The 27,780-nt window shown below is 33.2% G+C and overlaps 1 protein-coding gene across 2 annotated transcripts in view; it reads right to left on the reverse strand.

Moving 5' to 3' along the window:
* LOC132701332 (mannosyl-oligosaccharide 1,2-alpha-mannosidase IA) overlaps positions 1–27,780 on the reverse strand; it is a 95,143-nt gene that overhangs the window by 11,535 nt on the left and 55,828 nt on the right. The window contains exons 1-2 of one of the 2 annotated variants that reach the window (XM_060669146.1): positions 8,509–8,925; positions 5,085–5,303 (exon numbers count right to left, since the gene is read on the reverse strand). In XM_060669146.1, coding sequence (XP_060525129.1) covers positions 5,085–5,303; positions 8,509–8,910 — 621 coding nt within the window. In that variant the 5' untranslated portion in view covers positions 8,911–8,925. Of the gene's footprint in view, positions 1–5,084; positions 5,304–8,508; positions 8,926–27,780 lie in introns of those variants that run through there. The other variant, XM_060669145.1, reaches the window with a different exon arrangement.

A 27,780-nucleotide genomic window follows, 5' to 3' on the forward strand; every position in this document is an offset into this window, starting at 1 on the left:
AGACATTTTGTGTTGAGTTTAAAAACAATAAAAAATCCAACAGCTCAGGAATAGTGCGGAAAATGAGATCTTGATGTGGGGGTTGTTTTTCTGAAACCGACATCATAAAATGCAACCCTCGTTATGGTAGGTACATACAATAAGAAGAAGAAAAAGGCTCACTAGAAACACCTAAAACTATTTGCAGTCATACACGACGAGTTGCATCAGCTAAACAAGTTTAGCTGTGTGGAGCGCTTGTTTTGAGAAAAATGTCGTCTGTGGGTTAAAGAAGCGACACTGTAACTTCATACCAAACTAACTTTTATCTATAAATTAACATTTCCAAGAAACTTATATAGTTTAGTCCAGTACTATTTACAAATATTTTAGGTTCCTCGTGCGTTGGTTGTTCATGAATCGAACTTCCGCCAGTTTCAGTTAAACTCTGTCAACAGAATGATTGGCCAATTCAATTTATCAACAACCAATGCGGGAGGAATAACGGAGATTTATAAATAGTATAAATTAATAAAAATATTATTAAGCTCGTTCCAGTGGGCGCCGCGTAGATTTTGACATTCTTTTTCAAAAAATATCCTATCCGTTTAGTTTCGATGGACTCTTTTTTGTGTGTCTTTTTAAATAATTGACAGAGCTAATGTGCCACAAACACGTGAACTGTCTGAGTATAAAAAAATCTGGTCATGGTCAAGTGCATGACAACGAAGTGTTAAGGGTAAAGTGAAATCTGAACATAATGTTAACAAAAAAACGACGGCTTTTATTTTCTGGCAAACGAATAAAAAGTTTTTCTAGGGTTTTACGGGTTGTACTCAAACACGATGGCACGATTTATAATAGTTTTTGTGTTTTTTTCCATTATTATCATGTAAAGCACACTCGGCCTATAACCTAAGAATAACACTATAACATGTCGCCGTATCGATCGAGAAGCAGCGGTGTGACGTCACGATTATTCCCGCACGTTTAGTGTCGTTTAAATGGAATAGCCACGTGTCACAAATTGAATTATTTATTGCAACTTAAATATTGCATTTTGAGTTTTGATATTTGGTATGCGTTAGTTGTATTAAAGAAATTAAAAAAATGTTCAAGTTCCTCATTAAATTCCCCTAGCTGGCGGTTACAAGCAGTAGGTGTATTTCTATAATAATTCAAGGAAAAAATAACGCACTGATAGATTAAACCCCGTGAAGATAACCTTTAAACCTGATGGCGGAATTAATTTTAGTTAGAAGCGATAATTTAGCGGAGATTGCGTCGATTGGTATCGAATCAAATATTGGAACTTTTGTTGTGTACGTGAAATCTACGCGCGGTGGTCATTTCCGTCTTTCTTGCATTTGTTTGGTCGACGTGGGTGGAAATCGATCTAGATTATATCGAAAACTTTTTGCCTCTTTGTATTCCTGCCGTTTTGGGCGTACATGAAAGCTATACGAGATATATCGGGGTTTCGCATTTTGCTTGGTGGCGTGCTTGTTGATTAATTAAAATAATATTACAAATTTATGGAGCGTAACGCGATATAAAATGTGGAGCATACAAAATTCCATTCGTCAGGACGAAAACGCAACAACAAAACTTTTATAAAATACTTTTGATAGGTTTCCACTTTTTCAAATGCGTTATTTCGATGGGTAATAATTTAAAAAAATGAATTTATTAATCTAAAATTAAATTTAGAAATGAAAATTAATAAATGAACCTTAAATCAGGGCAATACTAAATTATGGTTTCGTCAGTGCAAAAATTATTTTGCACTATTTAGTTTTTTTTTCAACTATTCGTCATGAGAACAATACAAAAAAAAACGTTGCTCTAGGTAGGCAAGTCATTGCTCATTATATTTCTCCCAGTGAGTGATATTGTAAAACGCTTCATTTAAGAATTTAATATATTTGACAAATTTCAAAAAAAAATTATTGTGTGATTTTCGAAATTTTTACGACATTCGAGAAAAACAAAGTCCAGCAAAATAAAAAGAAATTAACATAATATATATTTTGCTCTTTTTCATTTTTCGTTTTATAGTCGGCCTTATTTTTTTCCTCATTTGAAGAAGTTAAAGTATCACAATTACAAGTTTTACTGTAAACCGTGTTCCAATATATGAAGGGTCGAAATATTCGATGCGAAACTGTTTACCAAAATTGTATCTTAAAATAAATATTTTTTCGAATTTGATTTAGGCGTCCTCTAATGTTGTAAAGTTTGATGTTCTTTAAAGCCTAAATATACTTCGCGAGATGGCTACAAAGAGTTTTTTTAGGAATATGTAAATTTACAATTTTCTAATAAATCTAATCTAATCTAATCTAATAAGATTGTATTTCATTTTTTAGAAATTTATTAATAAGAAATTTTCGTTTAGTTCTTAAAAGGCAACGACATTTTATAATAAACCACCCTTTTCAAATCGATTACGATTGCGATTACGATGGGTTACGATTAGGTATCAAAAAATTATCGATGAGCATTGCATTAAAATACGAAAGGAATCTCGGCAGGTAGTTTACATAAATGAAGAAAACGGTGGGTGCGAATTTTTGCTCTGTACTTTACTTTTGCCAGTTTTGTAATTAAATAAAAATATTTTTCTTAATCTGCCCATCGTTACGGTGGGACTTGTTCGACTTTAACCGCCGCCGTTACGAAGGGCGTGGACGATCTCCGCTTTTGATTCACTCGTAAAATGATCTCGCCAAGTTTTCGAGCGAGTCGACTTTGATTAGAGACTTACTTTTCTATCGGAAGTTCGTTGATCGTGCAGATAAGGTCTCTGGAATACGAAAATTGCCCGATTTCATTTAAATTCGTTCCGTTTTCCTAATTTGACGGGATTAAAGTAAAGTACAGGGCACAAATTCGCATCCGCCGTTTTCTTGATTTATGTAAACTACCTACCTAGATTCCTTTCGTATTTTAATGCAATGCGCATCGATAACTTTTAATACCGGGAGCATCCATCAACCGTGATTAATTTTATCCCCTAATCGCAACCCAGGAAGAGTCGGATTTGAAAAGGGTGGCTTATTATAAAACGTCGTTGCCTTTTAAGAAATTATAAACGAAAATTTCATGGGCACAAGAAACTTCGGTTAGTTGATTTATTAAGTAAGTAATTGTTAAATATTGTGTACTAGCGTATGTATGAAAAATGAAATACAATCCAGTAAAGATTTTGTCGTTTGGTCTCCGTCATTTTTCCAGCATAGTTACTTTTGTATGTGTTCATATCCTAAGTCGCCATGTTATGTTTTTGTATTGATAGAAACTACAGACCTTCATTATTACTATTTCTAAATTCTGAGTAACAACTTTAAATTAATCTATTTAGTTTCATTTTTTATCTCTATTAAATAAGAGTAAATTTCAACGATTCTAAAGCTGTGTTTATATAACAAATTCATAACTAAAATCATAAGCGTGTTGATAATCTGTTTAACATAGAAGACCAACTGTGAAGACATTCATAATAGCAAACATTATTTTCACAAACGGTATTATCATAGCTGAAACAAAGAACCAGTGGAAAAACGTCGATCTGGATCATATAAGTTTGGAAATGCGAGGTTGTGTCTAAATTACTCAGAAAATGACACTTACCTTTTTTAGACAAACTAAATGTTTTTTGAAAGCTCTACCCAAAATTTTTTGCCAGTTCCTAAATTATTTTCCACAAATTGTTACGATTCTGCTTCAAAAATTAAAGAAGTAATGCTGATCCGTGAAATATTTTTCTAACAACTTTTTTTTTCAGTAAAAGTATTTATACACTTCACCAATATGCAAATTCCAATTAAACGATTTTTTATACAACTTTTTCAGTTTTACTAAATTTTGGCTAGTTCAAACGAGAACTTATATTTCAGATCTTAATACAATAAGGTGATCAATAGTTTTGAGTTTTTCCAGTTTCATTAAAATAATTAAGCGGAATCAATTTTCGTAACACAAGCATTGAAATTGCTTTTTCCGATTTTCAAAATAACCTTACTTATCCTCTCTGACTATTGACACCAAACCGATGATAAGAAGTGCCAGTTGTGAGTCAATTGAAACATTTGATTGTTGATTCGAAACGGGAAGAGATTTTTTTTGATTTCCAAACAGTTTCGCATCGATTATTTCGACCCTTCATATATTGGAACATGGTCTACACTAAAACTTGTAATCGTGATACTTCAACTTCTTCAAATGAGGAAAAAAATAAGGCCGACTATAAAACGAAAAATTAAAAAGAGCAAAATATATATTAATATGTTAACTTTTTTCTTTTTATTTTGTTGGACTTTGTTTTTCTCGCATGTCGTAAAAATTTTGAAAATCACACAACAATTTTTTTTTGAAATTTCTCAAATATATTAAATACAATAAATATATTAAAATGATGCTTTTTACAATATCACTCACTGGAAAAAATATAATGAGCAATGACTTGCCTATCTAGTACAACGATTTTGTGGTATTGTTGTCATGACGTTATTGTATCAAATACAGTTCTTGAAGAATATATACACGAATGGTCGAAAAAAAAACTAAACAGTGCCAAATAATTTTTGCACTGACGAAACCATAATTTTTGTAATTTTCCGATTAACAAAATCTTAATTTTTTACTTAGCTTTCCGTTATAGAGTTTTGTTCGCATATTTTATAAAATAATAAGAGAATATACTATGCATTTATGTTATAGTATAGTTACGAAATTAACAATATATATTTATCATTGTTATATAAATTAAACAACAACAATTTACAAAAGAAAATGTTGTTTAAATAGAGCAATAGAGCATACTTCAACTCTGGTATCACCTTCACAAAATAGCTTGAATGGCGCATAACAAAACATAGTATAAAATATGCGTGACGACACGCGATATTGCATCATTCAAGCGTTGTATTCTAAGTTGGCATCATTCATTCTACACGAATAAAACCGTAGCGAGGCCACCAATTTAACGCCCCTTGTAAAATCCGGTAAAACCTCTGGGCTCGGCATTTAAAAGTACATATTATTAGTAGATGAACAGAATAAAGTCATTGATTGCCAAAAATTCAATTCCGTTAAAAGCTTACCACTTGATCCACATCGAATTCGTTGGCTACCCAATCCCTCGCCTGTCTGAATTCCTTGTTCAATCCCATGATATACAATGTGTCCAGGCCGTCGAGGATTGTTGCGCCCAGAGGCTGTGATCCGAACACGCTGGCTTGGTGTCCGCGTTTTGAAATAGGCTTCAGCTCGTTTTTTCCCCAAGCGTAACGCACGTAATTATCCCATGCATGTTTCATCATCTAGAAAAAAAAAACAGTTTCTGAAACAAGCCAGCAGTTTCTATGGAACTGTTTTGTTTGTCAGTAATAACTTTTCTAACTGGACAAGATTTCTTGCATCGATGATTATAATAATAAATGTTTTAGTGCAATCACCTGCTGCTATGGATTTTTTATTATCGCTGCAGTAGTTTATGTTATAACCACATAACTCTTAATATAGAGACTTGACTATGCTGATAATACAGGATACATTCCAAGCGAGTTCCCATTATATTTTTACAAGTTAGTGGGAATTGTTTGAAATTTAAGTGCATGCGCGGAATATCGTCTGTTTCTTTCTGTACTAACGTTTTCCGAGGACGAATAATGATGTACTAATATTTTTTTCTACGCTCTGTTGTTTTGAATGCGAGAAAATAAATGAATGACAATTTGGAATTTTTGAATAAACCACTTTTTACCAAATTTGTTATCGACAAAATCGCTTCAAAGCGAAATATAACAGAAGTTCGCCTTCCGTTATATAACTGCGAACAAATCCGTAAGTTAAGCGTTTGTAGCGAGGCCTAACACTATAATGCATCGAAACATGATGAATTAAATTTACAAATCAAGTTGTACTGTAATAGTATATTATATTATAGTAGTTTATTATAAACGAGCAGTAAAATACCGAAAACTGGCGTGGTAAAGTGACGCTTCCCGCACGTTAGATCGGTGTGTAATTAGGGCATTTTACAGACGGCAGCAGAAAAATATTATTTTCATATTATTTATACTCCTATATAAGGTTTTATTTACTTAATCTTAGAATAATATCTCAATTTTCTGCCCATCTGTATAATTATAATTGTGTATTTTGTTTCAACATAACATAACACAGATCAGTAAACATCCTTAAAAATCCCATCTGCAAAATTTAATCAAAAATTATACGGAATGATGGTGGACGGTACTGGATTGTCTGAATTAAAATTTAATTTAAATTATTTTAAACTATGCAATCACTCTTTATATATCTAATTTAAATGATTCGTTTTCTCGTTGTTTATTGTAAAATGCATATCTACATTGAAATTGCGAATAAACCTAATTTTCAGCCTCAAAAAACTGGCCAATTGGACCAGCTAAATGACCTAAAAAACTAATAAAAATTTTCACATTAATATGTCAAAAGATGTTTTACACGAATTATATTGAATAATAAAATTTTACATTTAACAGGCAACGTATAAATCTTCATTCAGTATAAAATTGATTCCTACCAAATCAGATAATTAAGCACTTTGCTAACACCGTTTAAGCAGTTTCCCACCGCTCACGACGAGACGCCAAACAATAACAGAAATTTAATGGCATAATTTGCTATACACCAAGTTATGAGAGGTATATGGTTTCACTTACGCCTTGTTTTACACATCGCTTATCGCTTAATTGAAAGAATAGCGGCACTGTGTTTTCAGGTTTATAAGTAGTCAGGATTTTACGATTTTGTTAAGGAATGTGGTAGGATAGTTCATTGTTTGTGTACGTTTTAGTGTAGAAAATGACCACTCGCTAATAAAAATAAACCCGGCATATATTTTTCTAATATAAGTGGTTAAACTTTATAAAATTGTCACTGTACATCCTAAGACCTATAGGTCACCCTCAAAATATTCCAGCACATTGTAGATGCGTTGCATCGAAATATTTCTTTAACTCTGGGGTTTTATAGCTGTACACCTTTGTGAAATAGACTTAATTAAATTAAGAAAACCATTTGGAATACTAAAAAGTTACAAGAATATACATTAAGTATATTTTTATATTTTAAGTTTAAGTTCACGACAAGAAAACAAAGAAAACAAAAAATTCCTAGAGTTTCTAGATATTCCGTGCTGGACTGATTGATCACTTTCGACTTAACCACAAACAACGTAAAATGGCACCGAAGTTTTTTAGTCCCACCACCAACCTGTCAGATTTGACGCTAACCAAACATTACTTTTGAACATATATTCCCAAAGTGGTATATATCGATCCCTAGGGGGCCGACCCCTATCTGCAAGAGGTAAATGGGGGCCTAGGAGAACGGATCGCGTTTAAGAAAGCCGTGACTGAAATTTTAGCTTACCTTTTATGGAAGCACTACAGAATGTATTAAATTTATAACTCTTAATCATGAGAAAAATTAGTTGCGTTTGCTTAACTTTCTTGTAATTTATGTACCGAGTGTTAAGTTTTTTGATTTATTATTAAACCTGATAAAGTAATTAGTGTCGTATGCGTTCACAAAAATACGTTTTCAAAGTATATCTTCTATGAGCATTCCTCGGAGGACGGACGAAACTTCTACATCAAGTTAAAGCTTTCGTTGCCTCAATATATGCTGCAAGCCTCTAACTTGGGATAAATTCTGTAAATAAGTTTTTTTTTTCGGAAATATGCTCAGAAACTTTGAAGTGGCGAGGTTTGAGTTTGAGATATTACGTCACCGGCTATTAAATCAAGTTAGACATGTGTGCCAAAATTTTGAATTTTTATTCCTTGTCATTTGAATGATATATAAGAAATATTTCTAATTCAAAGAATGAAAAATACCATTTCCGATACCAAATACAATTTTTACAAAAACAAGAGGTGTAGCGCCGCATTGGTCTTTCTACTGTAGTCTTCACTGAAGTTGAACGTTTGTCGAAGGATTACAACAAAATGCAGTACTTAACTGAATCCCGTAACCCTAAACCCCGTTTGGGACACGCTGTGCAAAATTTTACTAAATTTATTCCAAGCATCGCATGTACGAATGTAGACCACGGCAGCGAACTTTATTTGAAGTTTTGAAATGATTTAGAAGAGCCGTGCGGTTTGAAAACGTTGCTTATGTTGCAATGGAAGAGATGTAGACTTTGCTTAAGATTTCGATCAAGTAGACAAATCAAGAATTTGAAATCGGCGTTGTTCATTATTTATATCTACTAAATACTGAACTATTTAGCATACCCACCACCCGTATCGTATACGGTACAATTTATATGCAAAAAATCGTCGGGGGCTTCGAAAAACAAGACATCAAACTTAAATTACATGCCATTAACTTGTTAATGACTTCTATCAATTTTGTCAACAACCTTACATTTAACATCGGCATTGACACATACAATCTCAGACAGTTGAACCATTTATATATCGTTTCTTTTTATTGGATTAACGAGAAATCAATTTAAAATCTGCATTTTACCTCCTTTATCTTCAGTCTCCTCGCGGACGTGTCGTTCGTTTGAATTAAATCAACATTTCCCGGCCACTCGGTTAAATTATTTAGAGAATAATTCGCCTCCGTCGCCAGTTCCGACTCAGTAAAGTAATCTAAAGTGGTAGAATTATTTCCAAAATCCGATAAATCGTCTTCAATCGGTGCTTCAGTTAACGAGGTCGAGGCTATTGTCTCATTCTTGCTATCCTCCGAGGCGACCGTTTTCAATTTCATTATGAGAATATAAGATCCGTTTTCTCTTCGGGGATGAGCTCTAACATCCGGTTCCATTTCTACGGATCTTCGGACCGGTGACTGAACTGCCGAATATTGGTTCCGCGAAAGGTAAATGGCCGCGCTCGCCATCAACAATAGCGTGCCCGCCATGCCGGCTCCTGGAGCGAGAAATTATAGAATTGTATTTGATGATTGTATACAATCCCTTATTAAGACTTAGCAGACCCGAAAATTATTTCGCGAGGGGTAAACCGCCGGTCCCTATATTCCGTTCGTCAATTAGAGAAGACAACAATTATAGAAAGAGAATTACGGTTTTAGTTTTTCATGCTTGAACATGGTGCCTTATGTTTTTTTTTATTATTTATTTATAAATCAATTTATATATTTTTTTAACACCCTATAAGTTTACAGACTATAACATTCGTCTTTTTTACCTAATGATATTGGTTCCTGTTAATGCTATTGAAAGAATTACAAAACTGTGCCAATCTTACATAAGAGAAAATGGTATTCATTTTAAACATCACCTTCAAATTTTTTTCTTTTTTGTGTTTGTTATTTTGATACGTAATACTACAAAAATGTTTTTACACACTTACTGTTATAAAAACTTCTAATAATAAATAATAATGTTTCAATTCTTTTAATTCTTTATTATTGTTATTCATTACCTACTATTAAATTATATTAAATATTGGTGTATTTCTGTTATATACTTCGAAAAGGGGAAAAACACTAAATTTATAGACTATAATATACAGGGTCTTAAATTTAAAAAAAAAGATACGTATACAAGGAACAATTTCGGTATAAATTTTCAAGAAGAACTTTCATACCGAACGCGAATTTCAAAATAGTGACTTCCTTTTAATATTCAGATTTGCAAATCTATAGTTTTAGTTTTGGTTTTAGTTTTAACAAGTAATTTTAATATAATATTAGCTACATTTATTGAAATTTGTCAAGTGTAGGCGACTTGGGCTACTATAAAGCGAGAACAGAATCTCATTTCTCTTTATCCCCCAATAGTTTGACGCTTTCATAGAAAATGCGTATCGTTGTCAAGGCAACGGCGAGGCGTCTCTCGAATGCGCCGTATATCACCGTGTTGAAAGAAATTCGGCATACCGTGTGTAAGTGTATCTTGAAATCACAAATTTACTTTTGCCTGAACTGTCTCTGGCACGTATCCACTGTTTGTGGAAATGCTTTTGCTATGCTTACGGACTGTTCTCGAAAGGAAGTGAGTGTTCTTGAAAATATGAATAATGCTTTAGATAAGATCGACATCTTCAAATTTCGGGAATAAAGAACGACTTCAGGTACGAAACTGGCGTGGCCGCTCAAAACTGTTGACCTGAAGCAAACTTTTTAAAAATGTACAGATTTTGAGGTTACTAGGAACAAAGGCACCCTAAACATTATCGATAAATAAAAACGTCGATCACTAAGATTCCAGAATAATATAACGTAATTCTTTGACATAATTACCATAAACATTAGATAAAATCCGCACGATGGAAAATTTGAGTCACGCATTATCGCGTGTTACAACAATTTATAAATTAAATTTAAAACGTCTTAAATAATTCGTATAATAATGCCAGTGGGGAAGTTTTTTCTATCGTCTAGATTATATCTTAGGTTTATTATAAAATATGATGCAAAGCGAATCAGAATATTTCTCTAAATTATTGGCATTGTCGATGTTTCCCCATCATCCACATTTCTAATGTGCGCTGAACGGGTCTTAGCGTTATTTGCGGTGAAACAAGTGAAACCCTTTTATCTTCATTGAAGCTTTTCTCACCTGTGGCCCTATTCATCGTCTAATAAAAAGTCTTAAGCCGTGAAAATAACAAAAGAACACACTGACACTTTAACCAAACACAATAGCCGGTGCAAACAAAAAACCTTAGAAAGACCCACGTTATTCAAAGCGTTTACTTGTTCTCGTAATCCCTCTAGAACAAAGGCTTATTTACAATGGCTGCTATTGTTCTTATAAATAAAAGGAAAAATTATTTTAAGAGTCCGCGATCCTATCTACGAATAAAAAACAATTTGATTTAAACTTTGCAAAGGTTAGAATACACTTTTCCGTTGTAACCGTTCGAAATTCGCACCCCTCATTTGAGAACTTTACGACACTGACTGCCTGAGACTGACACAAGTTAGATCTTTTCTACCACCGATCGTTTTACTCAAAGAATCGCAGAAGATACCCGATTGAATAATGTAAAGTCGAGCACACACTACGCACATTGTCGGCACTCAATCGTAAACTCACTAAAGGCGCTTGCTTATGGCTTATACATATTAAAGTAAATATATTCTTTTAATTATTTTGATGTATCTGTAGTATTCAAATATGTACATAGAATTTTCACCAACCAAACAACTTCTCTAGGCTTTAGTTGAAAATATCGCGAAATTTAAGTCGAGTTTTTTGGAAATATACGAACCAATAATATTATAACCAAAGAAGACGCTAAAGCAGAATAAGTCAACAAATTTTAAATACTGACGATGTTTTGAAGCCACTTCTTTAGTCACTCGCCGCTCGTGCTGAATTAAAGTCGTCACCAAAGTGGTGTTTATCAAACTTGTTGCATAATATCGACCTGGCGGACACAATTCCTTTAGGAGTTCCTTATAGAGTTAGTCGCTCTTAACACAAGGCGTTGTGTACGTGTATGATCCCCTTTTCGAAGCAGCTTGACACACGATTACGGCATGCGAAGGCATGGCTCGTCCACTGCTTGCCAACGCTATCAACAATACATCGAGCTTTATCAAAAATGCGGGCCAAGATGAAGGCATTTGCTGAATGAACGTCGCGTGGTCGAACCAAACCAATCAGGTTATTGTTACGAGTTTGTTTGTTTTGATTTTTTCAATAACACAAGATAGGATGGGTTATCTGTCGGATCAGTAGAGCTGAGTGAAAAAAAAAACGCAGCTCTCATTTAGATAGCTGCTCATGTTATTTATATGGGTAAGCGATAGAGCAATTTTAAGTAAGTACAGTTATAAACTTTAACCTTAATCAACGATTTCAGGGACCTTTGTTTAATACCGCTTTGCGTTGCTAAATATTTTTTTTTACATAATACAGCACCTTCATTCCTTGTCGTTTGTTGAAAGATTAATTTTTTACCTAAAATTCACTTCAAATAATTTTTTCTAATAATATTATGACAAATAAACGTTTCGTTGAATTTCCCAACAAAAATATATTATGTTACAAAGCAGATGTATTAGAGTTTTATAAAAACTATAGAACAATAGAAAATTGATGCAGAATTTTCCGATTCAAAACAGTTCTCATAAAGAAAGGTAAACAATTTAAATTTAAATTTAAACAAATGGAATGAATCGCAACGTAAAAATTATTCTAAAAAAAAGTTTTGTTCCCAATTTGTGATCGCAGCACTTCGTGGCCAAATTAAAATTAGGTACGCTACTGCCCAAACTCGATCAAACGTTCCAAAGATAGTAAGTCAACTGGACGTTTATAAATTACTACGAAAATAGCGTCTTAAATGAAAGAGAAGCCGCCTTTTCTTGCGTTTCAGTTTGCGTTTTCGTTAAAAGAATGAGAAGCTCACCATGATGTTGATGCAGGAGAGTTTAACATTGAAAGTAATTATAAGTGTCAGTGTAATTCACATTTACGCTAACTATGGCATTTCATAATTTCTTGACGACGCGGTATAAATGCTTCACAAATCACATTTAGGTAAAATATGGCTTCTTTTTACTTTCGAAAAATCGATGAAATCGATTCTTTTCGGAAGTCCACGCGCTCCTCACTAAACTCGAGATCTCGGTAACGGCAGGTCCTAGAGGACCGCCATTGGTACAGAAATGATCAGCGTCGAAAACAATTTTTTTTGTCTGTCCGTTCTCCGTTCTCTGTTCCAGGGTTTTTCGACGATAATTTCCGAAACGGTTTAGGCTAGACGCTTCAAATTTTGATTTTCGACTGATTTTTGAATGTTGCTATGAAACACGATAAGCGTCCGAAATTTGAAGCTATCGACTTCAAGTTTTTCACGCAAATAGCGTTTCGTAGGCTAACGGAACCTACTGAAGTTGGGGGGGTTTAGGGGGTCGGGAAGTATTTTTTAAAAAAATCACTTCTCGAAAACATTCGCGAAAAAAATTATTCTTGATAATTTTTCAATAGTGTAAAGGGTGGGCCGCATTAAAAAAAAAAACTGAAAAATAAGTACCCCTAATAGTGGAAATTGACAATACCTAAAATACAGTGTTTCAGATGTTAGTTTCTTTACCGGACGATATAGCCCGTATAGACAGCTAAAACTTTTGTATTTAAGGTTTTCACCCATTGTAAAGGGTGTTCCCGATATTTCGTGCTATATAAGAAACTTGTGAAGTGTCCTAAATTTGCAGATATCGACTTCAAATTTAGCAGGGAAGTAAAAGTCTTTGAACACATTTGAACAGTGGAAATTGGGTGCAATCAAATTTCACCAAGTAATAAAAAAAATGCATTTTTTGGCTATTTTGGCTTCCAGAAAGCCATGCTTTTTTCCATAACGATTCTCGCAATCGGCAAAATTTTTTAACCAGCAGACGGGGAAGATCCTGTGCTAAAACATTTATTTTAGGTATTTTTTCGATTATATACAGCGTTTTCCAATAATAGACAAAGAAAGACCCAGAAAATTGTTCTTTTCCTGAGTAAATTTTTAAACGCAAATCCAAAATATTAAAAAATATGGTTAATCGATTCAAACAGTGTCATAGAAGGCATCAAGAGCTACAATTTTTGTTTTTGCGGTTTTCGTCTATCACACACGCTGCTAGAGATATTTCAAAAAATCCATATTTAAATCACTATTCCTCGTGTTCTGTCAAGACGCGATGACGTCATTGATTATTAAGGCGCACTGCATAGTTTTAGAAAAATCTTATTTTCTCGAAAACCATTTACTCTGCCGGTAAAATTCTGGGACCAGGAAACGTGGGAGTTCCAGGGCTATAACCTCTATATCCAAAATTTTTTCAATTATGTACAGGGTGTGTCGATTATGGGCAAAAAATCAAAGTCTCTGAAAATTGCCGTTTTCGTTGGTTAAATTGTTAACCGTAAATGAAAAACTATAACACATAAGATAATTTGGTTTAAGCAGTATAGCGAATTGTGTCGAGAGAAAGGGTTACGTTTCGTCTATCATACAGGGTGAGCGAGATACTTAAAAAAATATAATTGGAAATCGTCATTTGTGCAATTTTTTATATTTAACATAGTTTGCCGTGGTTTTGAAGCTTAGCGATACGTTAAAGACGCTTTATACTGGGTGTATGGACAATATAATTATATCGATTTTGCGAAAGTTCCATTGTGGTCCGCAGAAGCTCGAAAGAGAAACGATGCGTCCTTTTTTGTCAAGAAACCGCAAAGCGGCTTCTTTTTGAAATACAAAGCTGTTTCGCGCTACGCGCTACGAAGTTGCCCCGCCCAGCGACGATTTTTCGAAAGCAATCTTGTTCTATTACAGGGTGTTTAATATTATCTGTAAATAAGATTGCCCCATTTCGTAAACAAAATCAATATTTTTCGAAGTTTAAAGTTAAATAAAAATTGGGTAATGATTTTGGCTTCAACTGGTATTGTCAGTTATATGTGTGCTTTTGGTTGTCATTCTATTTATTTAAAAAAAAAAAGAATTAAAAGTTCAGATTTTCACGAAATTATATATTTTGGCATGACAATTGTTTCGACAACACCGTGTCTTTATCAGACTTGATTTGTTAAAGACACGGTGTTGTCGAAACAATTGTCATGTCAAAATATATAATCTCGTGAAAATCTGAACTCTTAGTTCTTATTTATTTTGATAAATGGATTTTCATCAAGTAAAAGCCACCTCAGTTCAATTCTATTTATTTCGCAAATTACACTTTAATCCGTCCTAACGCTTTTGGAACATTTTAAAAATCTTTATTTGTAGATTACGATTTTTTACTTCGATTTAAAACGTCTAATTATCGGATGGCAATTGATAGATAAGTGAGAGATAGAGAGAAAAAGATTAAATCGAACATGTTTTCATAACAGGAACGCGAAATATTTTTCGGTATGAACTGAAAAGCGACGGAAATATTTCTTACGAGAAAAGTTTTGACATTACCAAGAAAACAATTTTGCGAAATAATATTTTGCAATTGTTTCAGAAGTACATGTAAAATACCTTCGCGCCAATGAAATAAATAAACCTTGCGGAGTTAGGATATTGATGATTTCCAACAAAGAGCAGTACGATCTCAGGTTGGCAGGTTGTGCGCCCAATGATACAGCAAAACTATACTGAATGTTCATTCTCGTTTCTGTATAGGCTACGAAATATTTGAGTTTGTTACTATGGTTGTGCGATTATTGGGCGTTTCTTATATACCATGTTATTCCAAAAATCGAAGATTGGCACACCATTCATGTCCTGCTAAATTAACTTAAATAATTTGCAACGATGTCATGTCGACCTCTCTGTTAATAATTTTTTTTCCCGCAGTATAATATTTCTCGAGCAGCCGAGAGCTATTCTTAGTTAATAAACCTCCGGTACAATTCCTATCTACAAATGGTTTCATGTTTCATGGTACTTAATAATATCATTTTGAAACTCAGAATAAAAATTTTTATTATCGAAGCTTTAACAGCAAGTCCTGAACATTAGTTTCCTGCGACAGAACGTTATTGGAGTTAAATACTTGTCCGATTATCGATGCAGAACCCCTAGGATACGCTCTGTTTATGTATTTCCTTTAGCGATCGAATAATCGTCTACAAACAGCGCGTCGGTTAATATTGCCAAGTCGTGATGGTTTCTTATACGCTCGATTCTCGATTTTCTGTTAATCTGTTTATTCCTGCTAGCAATGTCGACAATGAATCGTTGGCGCAGATTTACAGAAAACGGCGTTTAATGTAACGGGACCTAAAGAACAATAAGGCCTACGAGAATTTGTTGTAAAATTCCTTCGTTGCGTTCTAAAGATATAGGTGCATTTATTTAAAGATAAACGCATATTTTTTATGTATCACTCCGCGATAAAATCAAGGAAAATAATAAAACGTAAACAGGAACCGACCGGCCGTAGAAAATTATATACGATAAAGGCTGAGAGTCAAATCATTACTCGGAATTAGTGTTAGTTGAGTGCATAGATTCCAGGGCTGAATTATTATATATAATTTAAAAGGCATTGACTTGACTTGACTTGGAAATGAAGTTACAGCTACCGACAGTTTCGATTTTCTCGATATGAAGACGTTTCTATCAAGCATGATATGTAAACCTGTTTCTTACGTTTTTTCCGACGGCATATGAGATGGGAAGGAAAGATGTTTATCATTTCGTATTTAATATGGAATTAAATTATTAAAATAGTTCTCTAAGAGCATATTAATTTACTAGACAATCACTACCTACTAAAATGAAAGTTCCATTTTGCGAAACTACTTCTAAACAGCAATTGAATAAAAGAAACGGGTCCTGACAACGTTAATTTGCATAGAAACAAAAAAATAGTAGAACCGCCTTTCTAGCATAGCGTCTTGTTGCTAATACTCTATAGTTAAAATTATAATTGGTAGAAACAATACTAATGGAAACACGAGAGTTCTTTCTCCTGCAAATAATTAAAATTCCTGATACTTCTTTCCAAAAATTAATGGGGTTTCATATTTTCGAGCTTTATTCATCTAAATGTAATAATTTTTCTTAAATCACTTCGTACAAAATTAGTTAGTAGTTAAAATTTGTTGGGTATTGATGAAAATATCTGTAAACTTCGGTGGTGGTCTTAAACAGTGAACTCGATCTAAACGGGAATGGTAACAGTGATTTGTAGCTCTCGACATTATTTAAACAATATGATTTGGTGATTAAGCAATATGTTTTTTAAATAAATTAAATTAACTCCTTAAAAAAACTGCGAAAAAAGCGAATGCTTATAAATTCAAAATATTTATGTCTTTTCTAACACTTCCAAATTATTGGTTAAAAAATTGCGCTATCCATTTTTTCAGATTTATTTAAAAGAAGGTGTAAAATTCACAAGTATTTAACTAGAAATATGTGCATTTAAGTAATGTTTAAAGGTTATTAACAAGGGATTTATCCCCAAAAAATATAAATAAAAGTATTACTTTTGCTATCAATTGGACAATATATATATATATATATATATATATATATATATATATATATATATATATATATATATATATATATATATATATATATATATATATATATATATATATATATATATATATATATATATATAAATTTTGCGTCTTTTTAATATATCCGCTTGAAAAATGTTTAGTGCTTAGAATTTGTATTCATTTTCTCCCTTAAACTTAACTGAAGTTTTAATCAAAGTTAGTTTTTTATTTATTTAAAATTTAAGGCTTTTCTTCTGTCTGTCTGCAAGATGAGGCGACGAAATGTTCTAATGCTAATTGTAAGTAAATAAAATTAAACGTTTGTAATGCACGGAATCCATAAACAGAAAAATGCATATTTTCATAAAAACTGTTTGGTTCATATATAAAAAAAATGGCATTCTTATATTTTTCCATAAAGCTGATGTTAAGAATAAGTAATATCTTTAAAATTTTGAAAATAAACATGGCTAGCTAATCATTAAAATTAACAGTAAGAAACAACAATAAGAAAATTATAACCTGAGGCGCTAGATGTGTTACAAGCAGTATATTAAATTTGATTGTACTGGGCCTCTATGTACATTTAATCGAAAATTGTTCTAGTTAATCATGGTATAAATAGAGCAATGAAATATTTACTCATACATGGCATCAATGGCAGCGTGTCAATAAAAATGTTATTGAACTATGATTGCAACTGTAGTGTCAGCCACCGCTCATCTCACGGCTGCAGAGGCTGTAAATGGTGTGCGAATCCTGTTCTTCGAGCGCTAACAGTAATTCCATACAAATTGAAAGAAACGTCGGTTTTACGGGTTCTGAATTTTTAACAGGACTCTATTTTTAGAAGCGCGTAACAATGTATCATCTTGTTGAAAGGCACCATGTCACGAAACGCTTTTAAAATACGTTTAAATTAACACTTAAATGCAAATATCGGGATGTGTTAAGTCGTGGTTGCGTTAGGAAATGGTTTAGCAAAATTTATCACAGCAAAATTTACAAAGCTAATAGAAAGCTGGATTTTTATTTTCTGGCTAGTTCATACTTTCATTAGCAACAATGGCAAAAAAATCCTTAAATAAATTGGTTTCTCAATATTTTTGAAAAATTGAAAAGGACATAGCGGAAACATCAATTTTAATTATTCTGCAATCACTATATTTAATGGATTTTATACATAATCTATGTTGGCTTTTTTACTCTGTTCGAATGATATCACTGCAATTATATTTTCACAATGCCGTTGTCCGTGCATCATCTCTCGCAATATTTGAATAAGTTATTTAGACTGAGTTGACTGATATAAGTTATCTACTCATTATTAAAACAAGTGTCCATTTTTTTCTTTAAGCACAGTCTCAATCCATACCGCATGTTTTCACAGTTGTTTGATTTTCGTTTTTCAATTTGCCGAGCTATGAATGCCATCCAGGTTGATGAAATCTATTTTTCCAAACTGTTGCAACGGTAAGAGATACAAGAGTAGATAAAAGCTTTAGTCACAAATGTCTAGAAACAGCTATTTCTCTGCACGCCAATGCACTTGCCGCCTTTCGAAATGACCTTGTATCATATTTCCAGCAATAAACTCTACACCAAAATAACAATGATGCAAAAAAAAACAACCGATTATCAAAAATGACAAAAGTTTTTTAGTTTTAAATAAAAAAAATATATGGGAAACACTTATATCTATAAATAAATACATATGCCCCTTATAAATTAGTCGCGCTATCGGGTTAAAAATACATTAGCATTATCGCAATAAGAAAATATAATCGCAAAGACACATTGACATGTAAAAACAGCACACTTGTCGAAAATTTTAGATAACAGTAAATGTGCTATTATTTACACAACGATGGCCTTTTCTCGGGTCAAGAATCTTAATCGAAAAATATCAGACCATCCACGGGCGAGGCGCGTGTGGCACATCTGATATTATTTTCCAAATTATTGGGTAAACCCAAAAAAAAGTCACACATTATCTAAATAAATATGTACAGGGTGGTCCAAATTCAAGGGGCCTCTATGGCTTGAAGCATTTGCAGCGTAGTTAGCCCAAAACTAATATGCATGTTACTAGCTCGATGTTCCAGAGAAGTCGAAAACTAAAAACCGCATCATGAAATGTTTAAAGCGTTTCTGAGCTACAGGGTGATTCTTAAAAATGTGCGTTTCTAAAAACTTTTTAATTTTTTAGATAGAGATTTTTATTAAAAACATTTTTTGACGATTTCTTAAGGGTAAATCTACCTGGTTCACCGATTTTGTCTTAAAGCGTTTAGTTCACGAAATATACCACAAAGTTACATTTTTTTAAATGGAATACCCCTTTTTTAAATTAGTTTTCTAATAAAATGTCCTGTCAAACGATGTGCCATACGCCATTTTTATTAAGTGCTTAAAAAGATATCTGCAATTTACCACAGTAGGTTGTGCTTAACTCTGACCTGTGCAGTTTTATGGTATCTATCTAGGTAGCTATGATCAGATAAAAACAATTGCCATGATACACAAGCTCAAGTGTCAAAAAAAATCGACAGACGGCGTTAAATCAGTTTCCAGAGATATCCGGAAAGAAGGCAACCTAGCTCAATAATATTTTTAAAGTTAAAACGTCATCTACAAGAATACGGATCCTTTACAAAACCGGGGTCTAGCTAGAGATAGAAGAGTTGGTTCTGGGCGAATTAGAAATTAACCCGAATACTTCCACCAGGACTATGGAGAGATACACTGGAATTTCACGCAGCAATGCCTTGCGGGTGCTTCAAAAACACAATTTTAGACCTTATCGACACCGACGGGTGCATCAATTACGACCACGAGATTTTGCTCCAAGACGTGCACTTTGCTAAATAAATGCCAAAAAGACCCCGATTTTTCTAGGAAAGTAAATTGGACGGATGAGGCAAAAATTTCTAGTGATTCACCACTGCTATTACTGTAGACAGCAAAATCCCCATATTATGGTGGAACAAACGAAACAGTTTTAAAGTATGGGTAGGCATCTACAGAGGACAAATTATTGGACCATATATTTTTTATGGAAATTTAAATGCCGAAGAATAGCAACCAATTCTAGAAGAGCAGGTAATTCCGTTTATCGACAATTTGCCACTTCAGCAAAATAACGAGCTATACTTTTAACATGACGGTGCACCTCCTCACAATGCACGAGACATTACTAATTTGCTAAATAATGTGTTTGCCGAAAACTGGATCGGAAATAAAGGTGATATGAAAAAAAAACATTAAAATTTTATCTACACATTTAGGACGCGCAAAGCGCCTACTATGGTAAATATAAAAAATTGCAAACATCTTTCAAACTATTTAATAAAAATAAGTGTACGGCACATCGTTCGATAGGAAATTTTAATAGAAAAATTGGGGGTATCCCATTTAAAGAAATATAACTTTGTGTGATATCTCGGGTAAAATAGACATTGTTCCCGCTTTAAAAAACCTAAAAAATGTTTTTTTTTTTCCAAAACTCTCTTACAATTAAAAAAGTTATAGAGGGCCTTTGAAATCGCACATTTTTGAGATTCATTCTGTAGCTCAAAAACGCATTGACACATCACATATCAGTTTTTGACTTCTCTCGAAAATCGAGCCACATGCATATTAGTTTTGGACTAACTATGCTGCAAATGCTTAAAGCCATAGAGCTCCCTCGAATTTGGACCACCCTGTACATACGCATTAACTAAAAATTGAGCCCAGATAATCAATTCAGTGAATTAATCAATAGGTTAATTAATACTTTTATTAGTTAATTGATGACTGAAGAATATCAGACAATAGATTGGAATAACAACCGTGCACCTATTTAGAACACGTGTTAATAAAATCACGTGGAGCCGCGTAATTGCCAATATCCATAGAGGACAGAAACCAACAGAAATTTAATAAACGAGTGCCTGGGTATTATACAATTTCAAATTTCGTGAGTATTTCTAGTTACACTATTGTATCGATCTTATTATGTCGTTCCAGATATTTGTTCTAGCTATATAGAATATGCTCTACGGTTTCCTCATTTCTGTTGCATTTTGGTATTTCCCCTCTCAGAATATATTGCTAGTAATTTCTTGTTTTTATAACTTGATCTCGTATACCAACCATAAAACCTTCAGTTTTAGGGAAAATACTTGGCGCTTTAAGCCATTGAGTATATTATTATTGTAAATTCCATGTTCGTGCATTACTAAATATCGAAGTCGGCTAACCTGGAAGGCCCGCCAATGAAAATTTCTAGCTTCACCAAAATGAGGTGGTTGGATAAGTGCGGAAGCGAAACTCGCTAATCCTGCGCAAAAAGCACTTCTGCATAATCTCATGTCCAATTGCTAGGGTTGTAAATCGCCACTCCTCATGGTTCCTCTCATGGTCACAGATCCCGTGCGATGCATATGACGATATTCTGCAGACAAATCATTCCAACATCACGATATATTCATTACGACCAACACGAGAAAATTTCAATCACCTTTTCAAGATCCTCACCGATTAGCTAGCTTTCAATGCCCAGTAATTCGTATTCGTGGCTTCAACTTTCATTAACCGAAAGTCACATCAGTGCTACAAAAAACCATTGACATCTAATATTTCATATTTAAAGTCCTTTATCCAATTCTCGATGCCGTATAAGATATGGTTATGATAAAGTTTAAGGAATGCTGTTGTTGCTTTCATATTACTTCGAAGCTCGGGTATTGTTGCTTTTATCTGGTGGATATATCTGTATGGAGGCTTGTTCGCAGTCTTGTTTAACAAATGCCTATCGATCGATCGACAGCAAGTAAGTCCAATTCGTATGTTTAAATATTATAGTTCTGCAAAAAATAACACACGAAGCTGACAAAATTTACCGTTATTTGACGTGAGTGTTTTAAAGAGCACAAATAAATTAAATTGCAAAACCTTCTTGTTGCCTCAACAAAGTAGACCACACGAAGCCTCCACAACAACAAAAATAATTAAAAAAATCGGGCCGTGATTCGATCACAGAATTGCCGAAAACTGAAATAAAAATGTTGGAATGTGGAATTTTGATAAAGATGGTACCCAATATTGATGTGCGATAAGCAATACAAAATAAATACGCAATCTTAAAATTTTAGGACATCCAAATTTAGAAATAGAAATTTTTAACGTAAAATTTAAAATTTTGGACTTATAATTTAACATAAAATTTTAAAATGTTTGTGGTGTTCCTATGGTGCGTCGGCGCTTGATATGTTGGAAACTTCTTGGCACAAAAAAAAACTATAAAGTTGCACAAGTGTATCTAGTGCGTACGATAAATAAATAAGGATACAGAATATCCAACACGTGCCCGAAAAAGTACTAATTAATCAAAACTAAGTACGCTTTGATAGAACCAACTTATATCCGCATGTGTAATTTAAAATAAATCCGTTAGTCCATTGGCCGGATAAATGTATAGTTAATAGTAATACTGGATGACCATCGCCATATTGTGATGTGTATATTTTTTCAAAATTGTTACCGAATGTACATGATGGTGTCTTCGCAACCAAATCTATTTCAAACCATTCGGAAGGAAAAAGAGTTTTTATTAACCGTTATAAAATAATATGCCACATTATTGTTGCGATAATAAGGTGAACATAAAAGTGGAAGCAAACTTAATATATGTAATTTTGTCTAATAAAAGTTTTTGTAGAGGGAATCAGATGAGCTCCAGTGGAAGGATACAATACCCAGAATTTAAAAACCGCATTCATCAAATCGTGTTGAATAAAATTGACACCCGAAATAACTCTGAAGAGACAACCTGAGATACAACTATAAATAAAAACCAAATCCAAGCTATACCAAAGCAACTCGGTTTGGCAATACCGACGAAAATTTCACTTCTTTGCATATCTCGAATATTTTAGAAACATGATCAAACCTTACAGTTTATCGATTCACTGGATGAAGCGAATAATTAATATCATCATAAATATTTTCTTTAAATAGTACGAATTGAACAACGCGACATTTATTATTTCAATCCTTGCAATTTGTGTTGATAAATTGGCGGATCCGCACGATTTAATATATAAGATTTAATACCGCCACTAGGTCCTAAAAATTAATTTGTATTTAAAAAGCTAGGATTGAGACAATAAAATAAAACGCTCATTAAGTTTTGTTTCGTTTGCTTGGCTGGGTGTATGTAACAATATCTGATTTGAACGTTTTTATTCAATTTTTAAAACGTTTTGTTATTAACCTTTATTAACAAGAAAGCATGGGACCACCTGCTCAAAGTCGATAGGAAGTTGTTCTTCAATTTTTTCATAGCCACTCCCACATCAGTGCGACTTCCCAGATGTATAAAAAAAATTGGTTGTTTTAATGATTATCTTTTCTGTGGGACTTTGGCGATTTTACCTTAGACCGATGGCAATGACACTTTTTTTTTCTATAAATTTACAGGATTTGAAGAGACTATAGACCGAATAATATCGAATTTATTTTCGATGCGTTTTAGAATGGGCTTAACCTCAACAGAATGGGAAAAGAAATTCGTTCACTCTGTTAATTTTGTATGCTATTCTCCAGCACAATACTTATATATTTGAAAAATGTCAACATCAATCGTTGCAATTCGAAACCACGACCTCTCAGCAATTTTTTTTTCTAAATCAAGCTCCATTATCAAAGGTGAATCATTTCTGAAAGTCAAGCACTGGTGACAAGTAAATCAGCAGATTCTAGACTCACTAGTCCACTGTAAGTATCAGAAAATGTTGGTAAAAAGGGATTAATTTGTATAACAATAGGAAACGTAAATTAGTACAAAAAATGTCTATTCTCTTACGTTATGCCTAAAGTGGACTATTTCTGGTTAAAGTTAAAAAGCAGGTATTGTTCCCAAGAATAAACTTCTTTATTATTTAAATTAATTATTTCTACAGCTAAATGTAGATGGTTCATCATACCACCAACCGATTCCTGAGCTACAGAATGACGGTTGTCACGTGTTTGATTACAGTATTGACCTAACTAAATATGCAGCGATACGTAGTAACGGAAATCGCAAACTTTTCAAATTAGACAAAAATACGTTTATTTTATTTTACTTGAAGTTCGAGGACGCTTAAAATTTCGTAATTTCAGTTGAACGTCGGGCCCGTTTCAAGGACGCGCTTAGCTCCTGGCTGTACCGAAATGCTGCACAATTCATAACTTTTCAATTGCGAAGTTGAGTTTTAAAGTAATTTAATTTTAATTAGTCATTAGTAAAGGCAGGATATAAACGGTTTAAATTAATTTGAAAGTTTTCTCTTACAAAATCGCGTTACATCAATTATAAGTTTCAGAATATAAAATAACAATGTTTTCAGATAACTATAACAGCAAATTGTAATTTAAGTTACAAGCCCTATGAAAATTATTAAACAACCCATTGCTTCACTGTCGCTTGTTAATTTCACTATTACTATGGAAGGATGGTGATTGTCTTCCAACCACCCAAACCTTTAAAGTTCACTTCTAAAGTGCAATGCGCTATAGAGTAACAATGCTTTGTCCGATTATACCACCTTAAGAACTCTAGTGAGGGTTGTATACCTTTTCAACTATAATACGACTGCAAATTATGGGGGAACATAGTGTTCAGTGGGGGCATGTGTTCTGGATTATTTTGAATGCCATCAGTTTTGACAATTAATTTAAAGCGTTATCTAAAAGAACATCTGCATAAAATATTTTAATAAAATGTTTTATATTTTACTAAACTTATTATCATCATTCACTAATTATTTTAAGAAAAGCAATTAATTTATTGTGGGAAAAAATGTCTTACTTTTCTTAGGCAAAGTGGCTTTCGGGCATCTAAAAAATATAGTATGACGGCCTAAATAGGGCCCCAATTGTCGAGATATCGATGCGCAAAGTTGAACAATGGCGAATTTTAATAAATTGTTACAAAAAAAAAGCTATGCAAATTTTAGAAAAATTATTTAAATTTCCCTTTGTTCAACTGTGGGTACCGGTATTTGGAAAACTGGAGATTGGATCGAATTGGGTCAACGAGGAACACAATTGTGTTATTTATGATTAAGATGATACTCCAATCTCCAAATGCGAAGAGGCTTAGGCATTATTTAAGAAAATCAGTAAGAATTATTCACATCCCCTTCTAGTCAAATATTATTGTTGATTCGAATAATACGTCTGCACTTGGATATTGTTTAGGCTCGTTATATTATTCAAAATTAGTTTTTTCGTAATATAGCTATATAATAGCAAATTTAAAGGCTAATCTAAAACATTGTGAACTACATTTTAGAACTGGTATTGGATAAATACATTGTGACAATACCTTGGAAAAGTTTTTCTTTTTAAGAAATTTCCACAGGCTACTGTAATGTTTTTTACAAAACTTCTGGATTCCACCTGCGTCGGTTTTTGCTTAGTCGACATTGCTGACGTTTCGCCAATCTTCCTGTTGGCTTTTTCAGAGCTCTGAAGAAGCCAACAGGATGGATGATTGGCGAAACGTCATATGAAGTAATTTGATGGTAGTTGTTATACGAAAATTTTGACCTACGATTAATTAGGCACAGCATTAAAATCTGCGAAACAAAGAGTGGCAAAAATTCATAATTCCAATAATTTTAAGACGGTTCAAAATGTCTAAATCATTGACAACAGAGCTCAATAACCAAAACAATGACCGTGGTACACGTTATGAAATTTCTTGTTTCGTACACCGAATTCGGATTTCTGTTACCTTACAAAACGCTATAGTACATGTTGAATTTGATATCTTGCTGCTTAATAAAATTATTGTACGTTTAGAGAATTCATACGTATTGAACAAATCATTTTATTTCGATTTATAGTTTTACCTGTTGCTCTATATATGACTGAAAAGAGACACTCTTTATTACCGTCGTCAAAAATTCTGCAATATGATTTGTTTACCGACAGTGTATTTAAAAACGTATCTAACGTTTAAAGTTTTTAAAACGAAATGAACACGAGGGAATAATAGAATTGCTTCTTAAGAAAATTAAGGCACTCTGGCTTGTTGCAAGTTGCGGGCCCGCATTCCTTAATTCGCTGATTGCAAAAAAAAAACTCGCAACAAAAACGTCCTCAAGAGAAGCCATCGCCAGGCGTGGCGCCCATCGCGTGCACGAGGCTATTCACAACCTATCGAAAGATATATCGTTTCGTATGTTTATGTTCGACACAAGGTGAGTTTCAGATTACTTTGTACGTTAAGAAACGGCAACAAAAACTAATTGAAACATCTCAACAAATCGAACCGTACGACGTCGTTTAATATGTACAGGGTGTTTCGAAACAATTGCGAAATACGTCGAGGAGCGATTATATAGGTGCTAAGTTATCAAAATTGTAAACAAACGCATATCAAGAAATTACCAAATTGGTGCAAAAATATTCAAAAACACATTTAATATTGAAATTTACCTTGCAAAAATCTGAGACTGTATTGTCCTCAACACAAGCACTCTATGACTGGTATAGATGGTGAAACTTTAAGGCCCGGCGGGTCAAAATTTTGAAACATCCTTATGCCTTAAAAACTTTAGAATGCCCAAATCTGTCAGGCGGACATTTATACGCATACTCTTAAAAAGAGAAGCAAAAATTACGATTTTACATTGTACAAGGTAACAGGTTTAAAAAAGAAATATTCATTAAATAAAAATTTTCAATGTTGTTATTAATTGAAATACGTTTCTTTAAGCACTTCAAAACACTGAAAAATGCTCGGAGAAGATTTTTTTTGTTTTTTCCTAATCTTCCTAGGAACGAGAAAGTGTTTCGAATTTATTCTAGTACAGGGAACGATACAGACGGCAGATGCAAACCAAAACGTATGGAAAACTTCAATTAGTCCCCTTTATATTTTTCAAAATTAACTAAATTGTTTCCTTTTTAACTCTCCCGATTTAGTAAATTTAATCCTTGCAAAGAACAAACAAACAAAAACAAAAAAGGTTTAAAAATAGTATACGCATAAGTTCCCTTTAGTGGATGTTACTCATTTATCTTCACAAAGAATTAAAATTTAGAAAATTCAACTATTTCTATTCTGCCGTGCTAATAGAAAGTGCAATAAAAGGTAAAAAAAAACAATATATATCGAGCTCTTGTTACTGATAAATTGAATAAAGTTGGTTGCTCATGACCCAATGATTAGATGGCGTTATAATGCGCAATGTCATAACAAAAAAGTTATCTGCAATATTGCTTAAATTCAGATTATTAGTCGAATAACGAGCCGTTGCAAGGCGCCACGTAAAACGCAACACTAATTCTTTAACTCATTTTCCCCCTATGTTTAATGTCACTAGTACAGAATATAATTTCTGTGTATTCATGCGACACTAGCGGCAAATGCTGCTTAAGAAGATAGGAGATAAAAAATATTTAATCTTTGTTTATCAAAGCCACATAAACGAATTATCTCGCACATGATAGCGAACCAATAATTAAGTAATCTCAAAACACCAATCTTGTAACAGAAAACCGCCAAATTTTTAAGAGGTTATTAAAAAGTTTTGTTACCTATATGGTGTTGAGTTTGAAAAATATATTCTATTTGGTACAATTTGTGCAATTTATTCAGTAAACAAGCTCGAAAATAAAATACGCCCAATACAAAAACTTAATTCTATATAGGTTTTTAACTATATTTATTTTAACAATACGATGATGCTGGAACTAGGGGAAATAATTCAGTTATGCCACGGATCATATAGTAACTCTATCTAGGAAAAGGATCTCGATTGCTTTTATAAAAC

The sequence above is a fragment of the Cylas formicarius genome, unplaced genomic scaffold (assembly GCF_029955315.1).
Source record: "Cylas formicarius isolate icCylForm1 unplaced genomic scaffold, icCylForm1.1 PGA_scaffold_4__25_contigs__length_36172078, whole genome shotgun sequence".
Classification (NCBI taxonomy): Eukaryota; Metazoa; Arthropoda; class Insecta; order Coleoptera; family Brentidae; genus Cylas; species Cylas formicarius.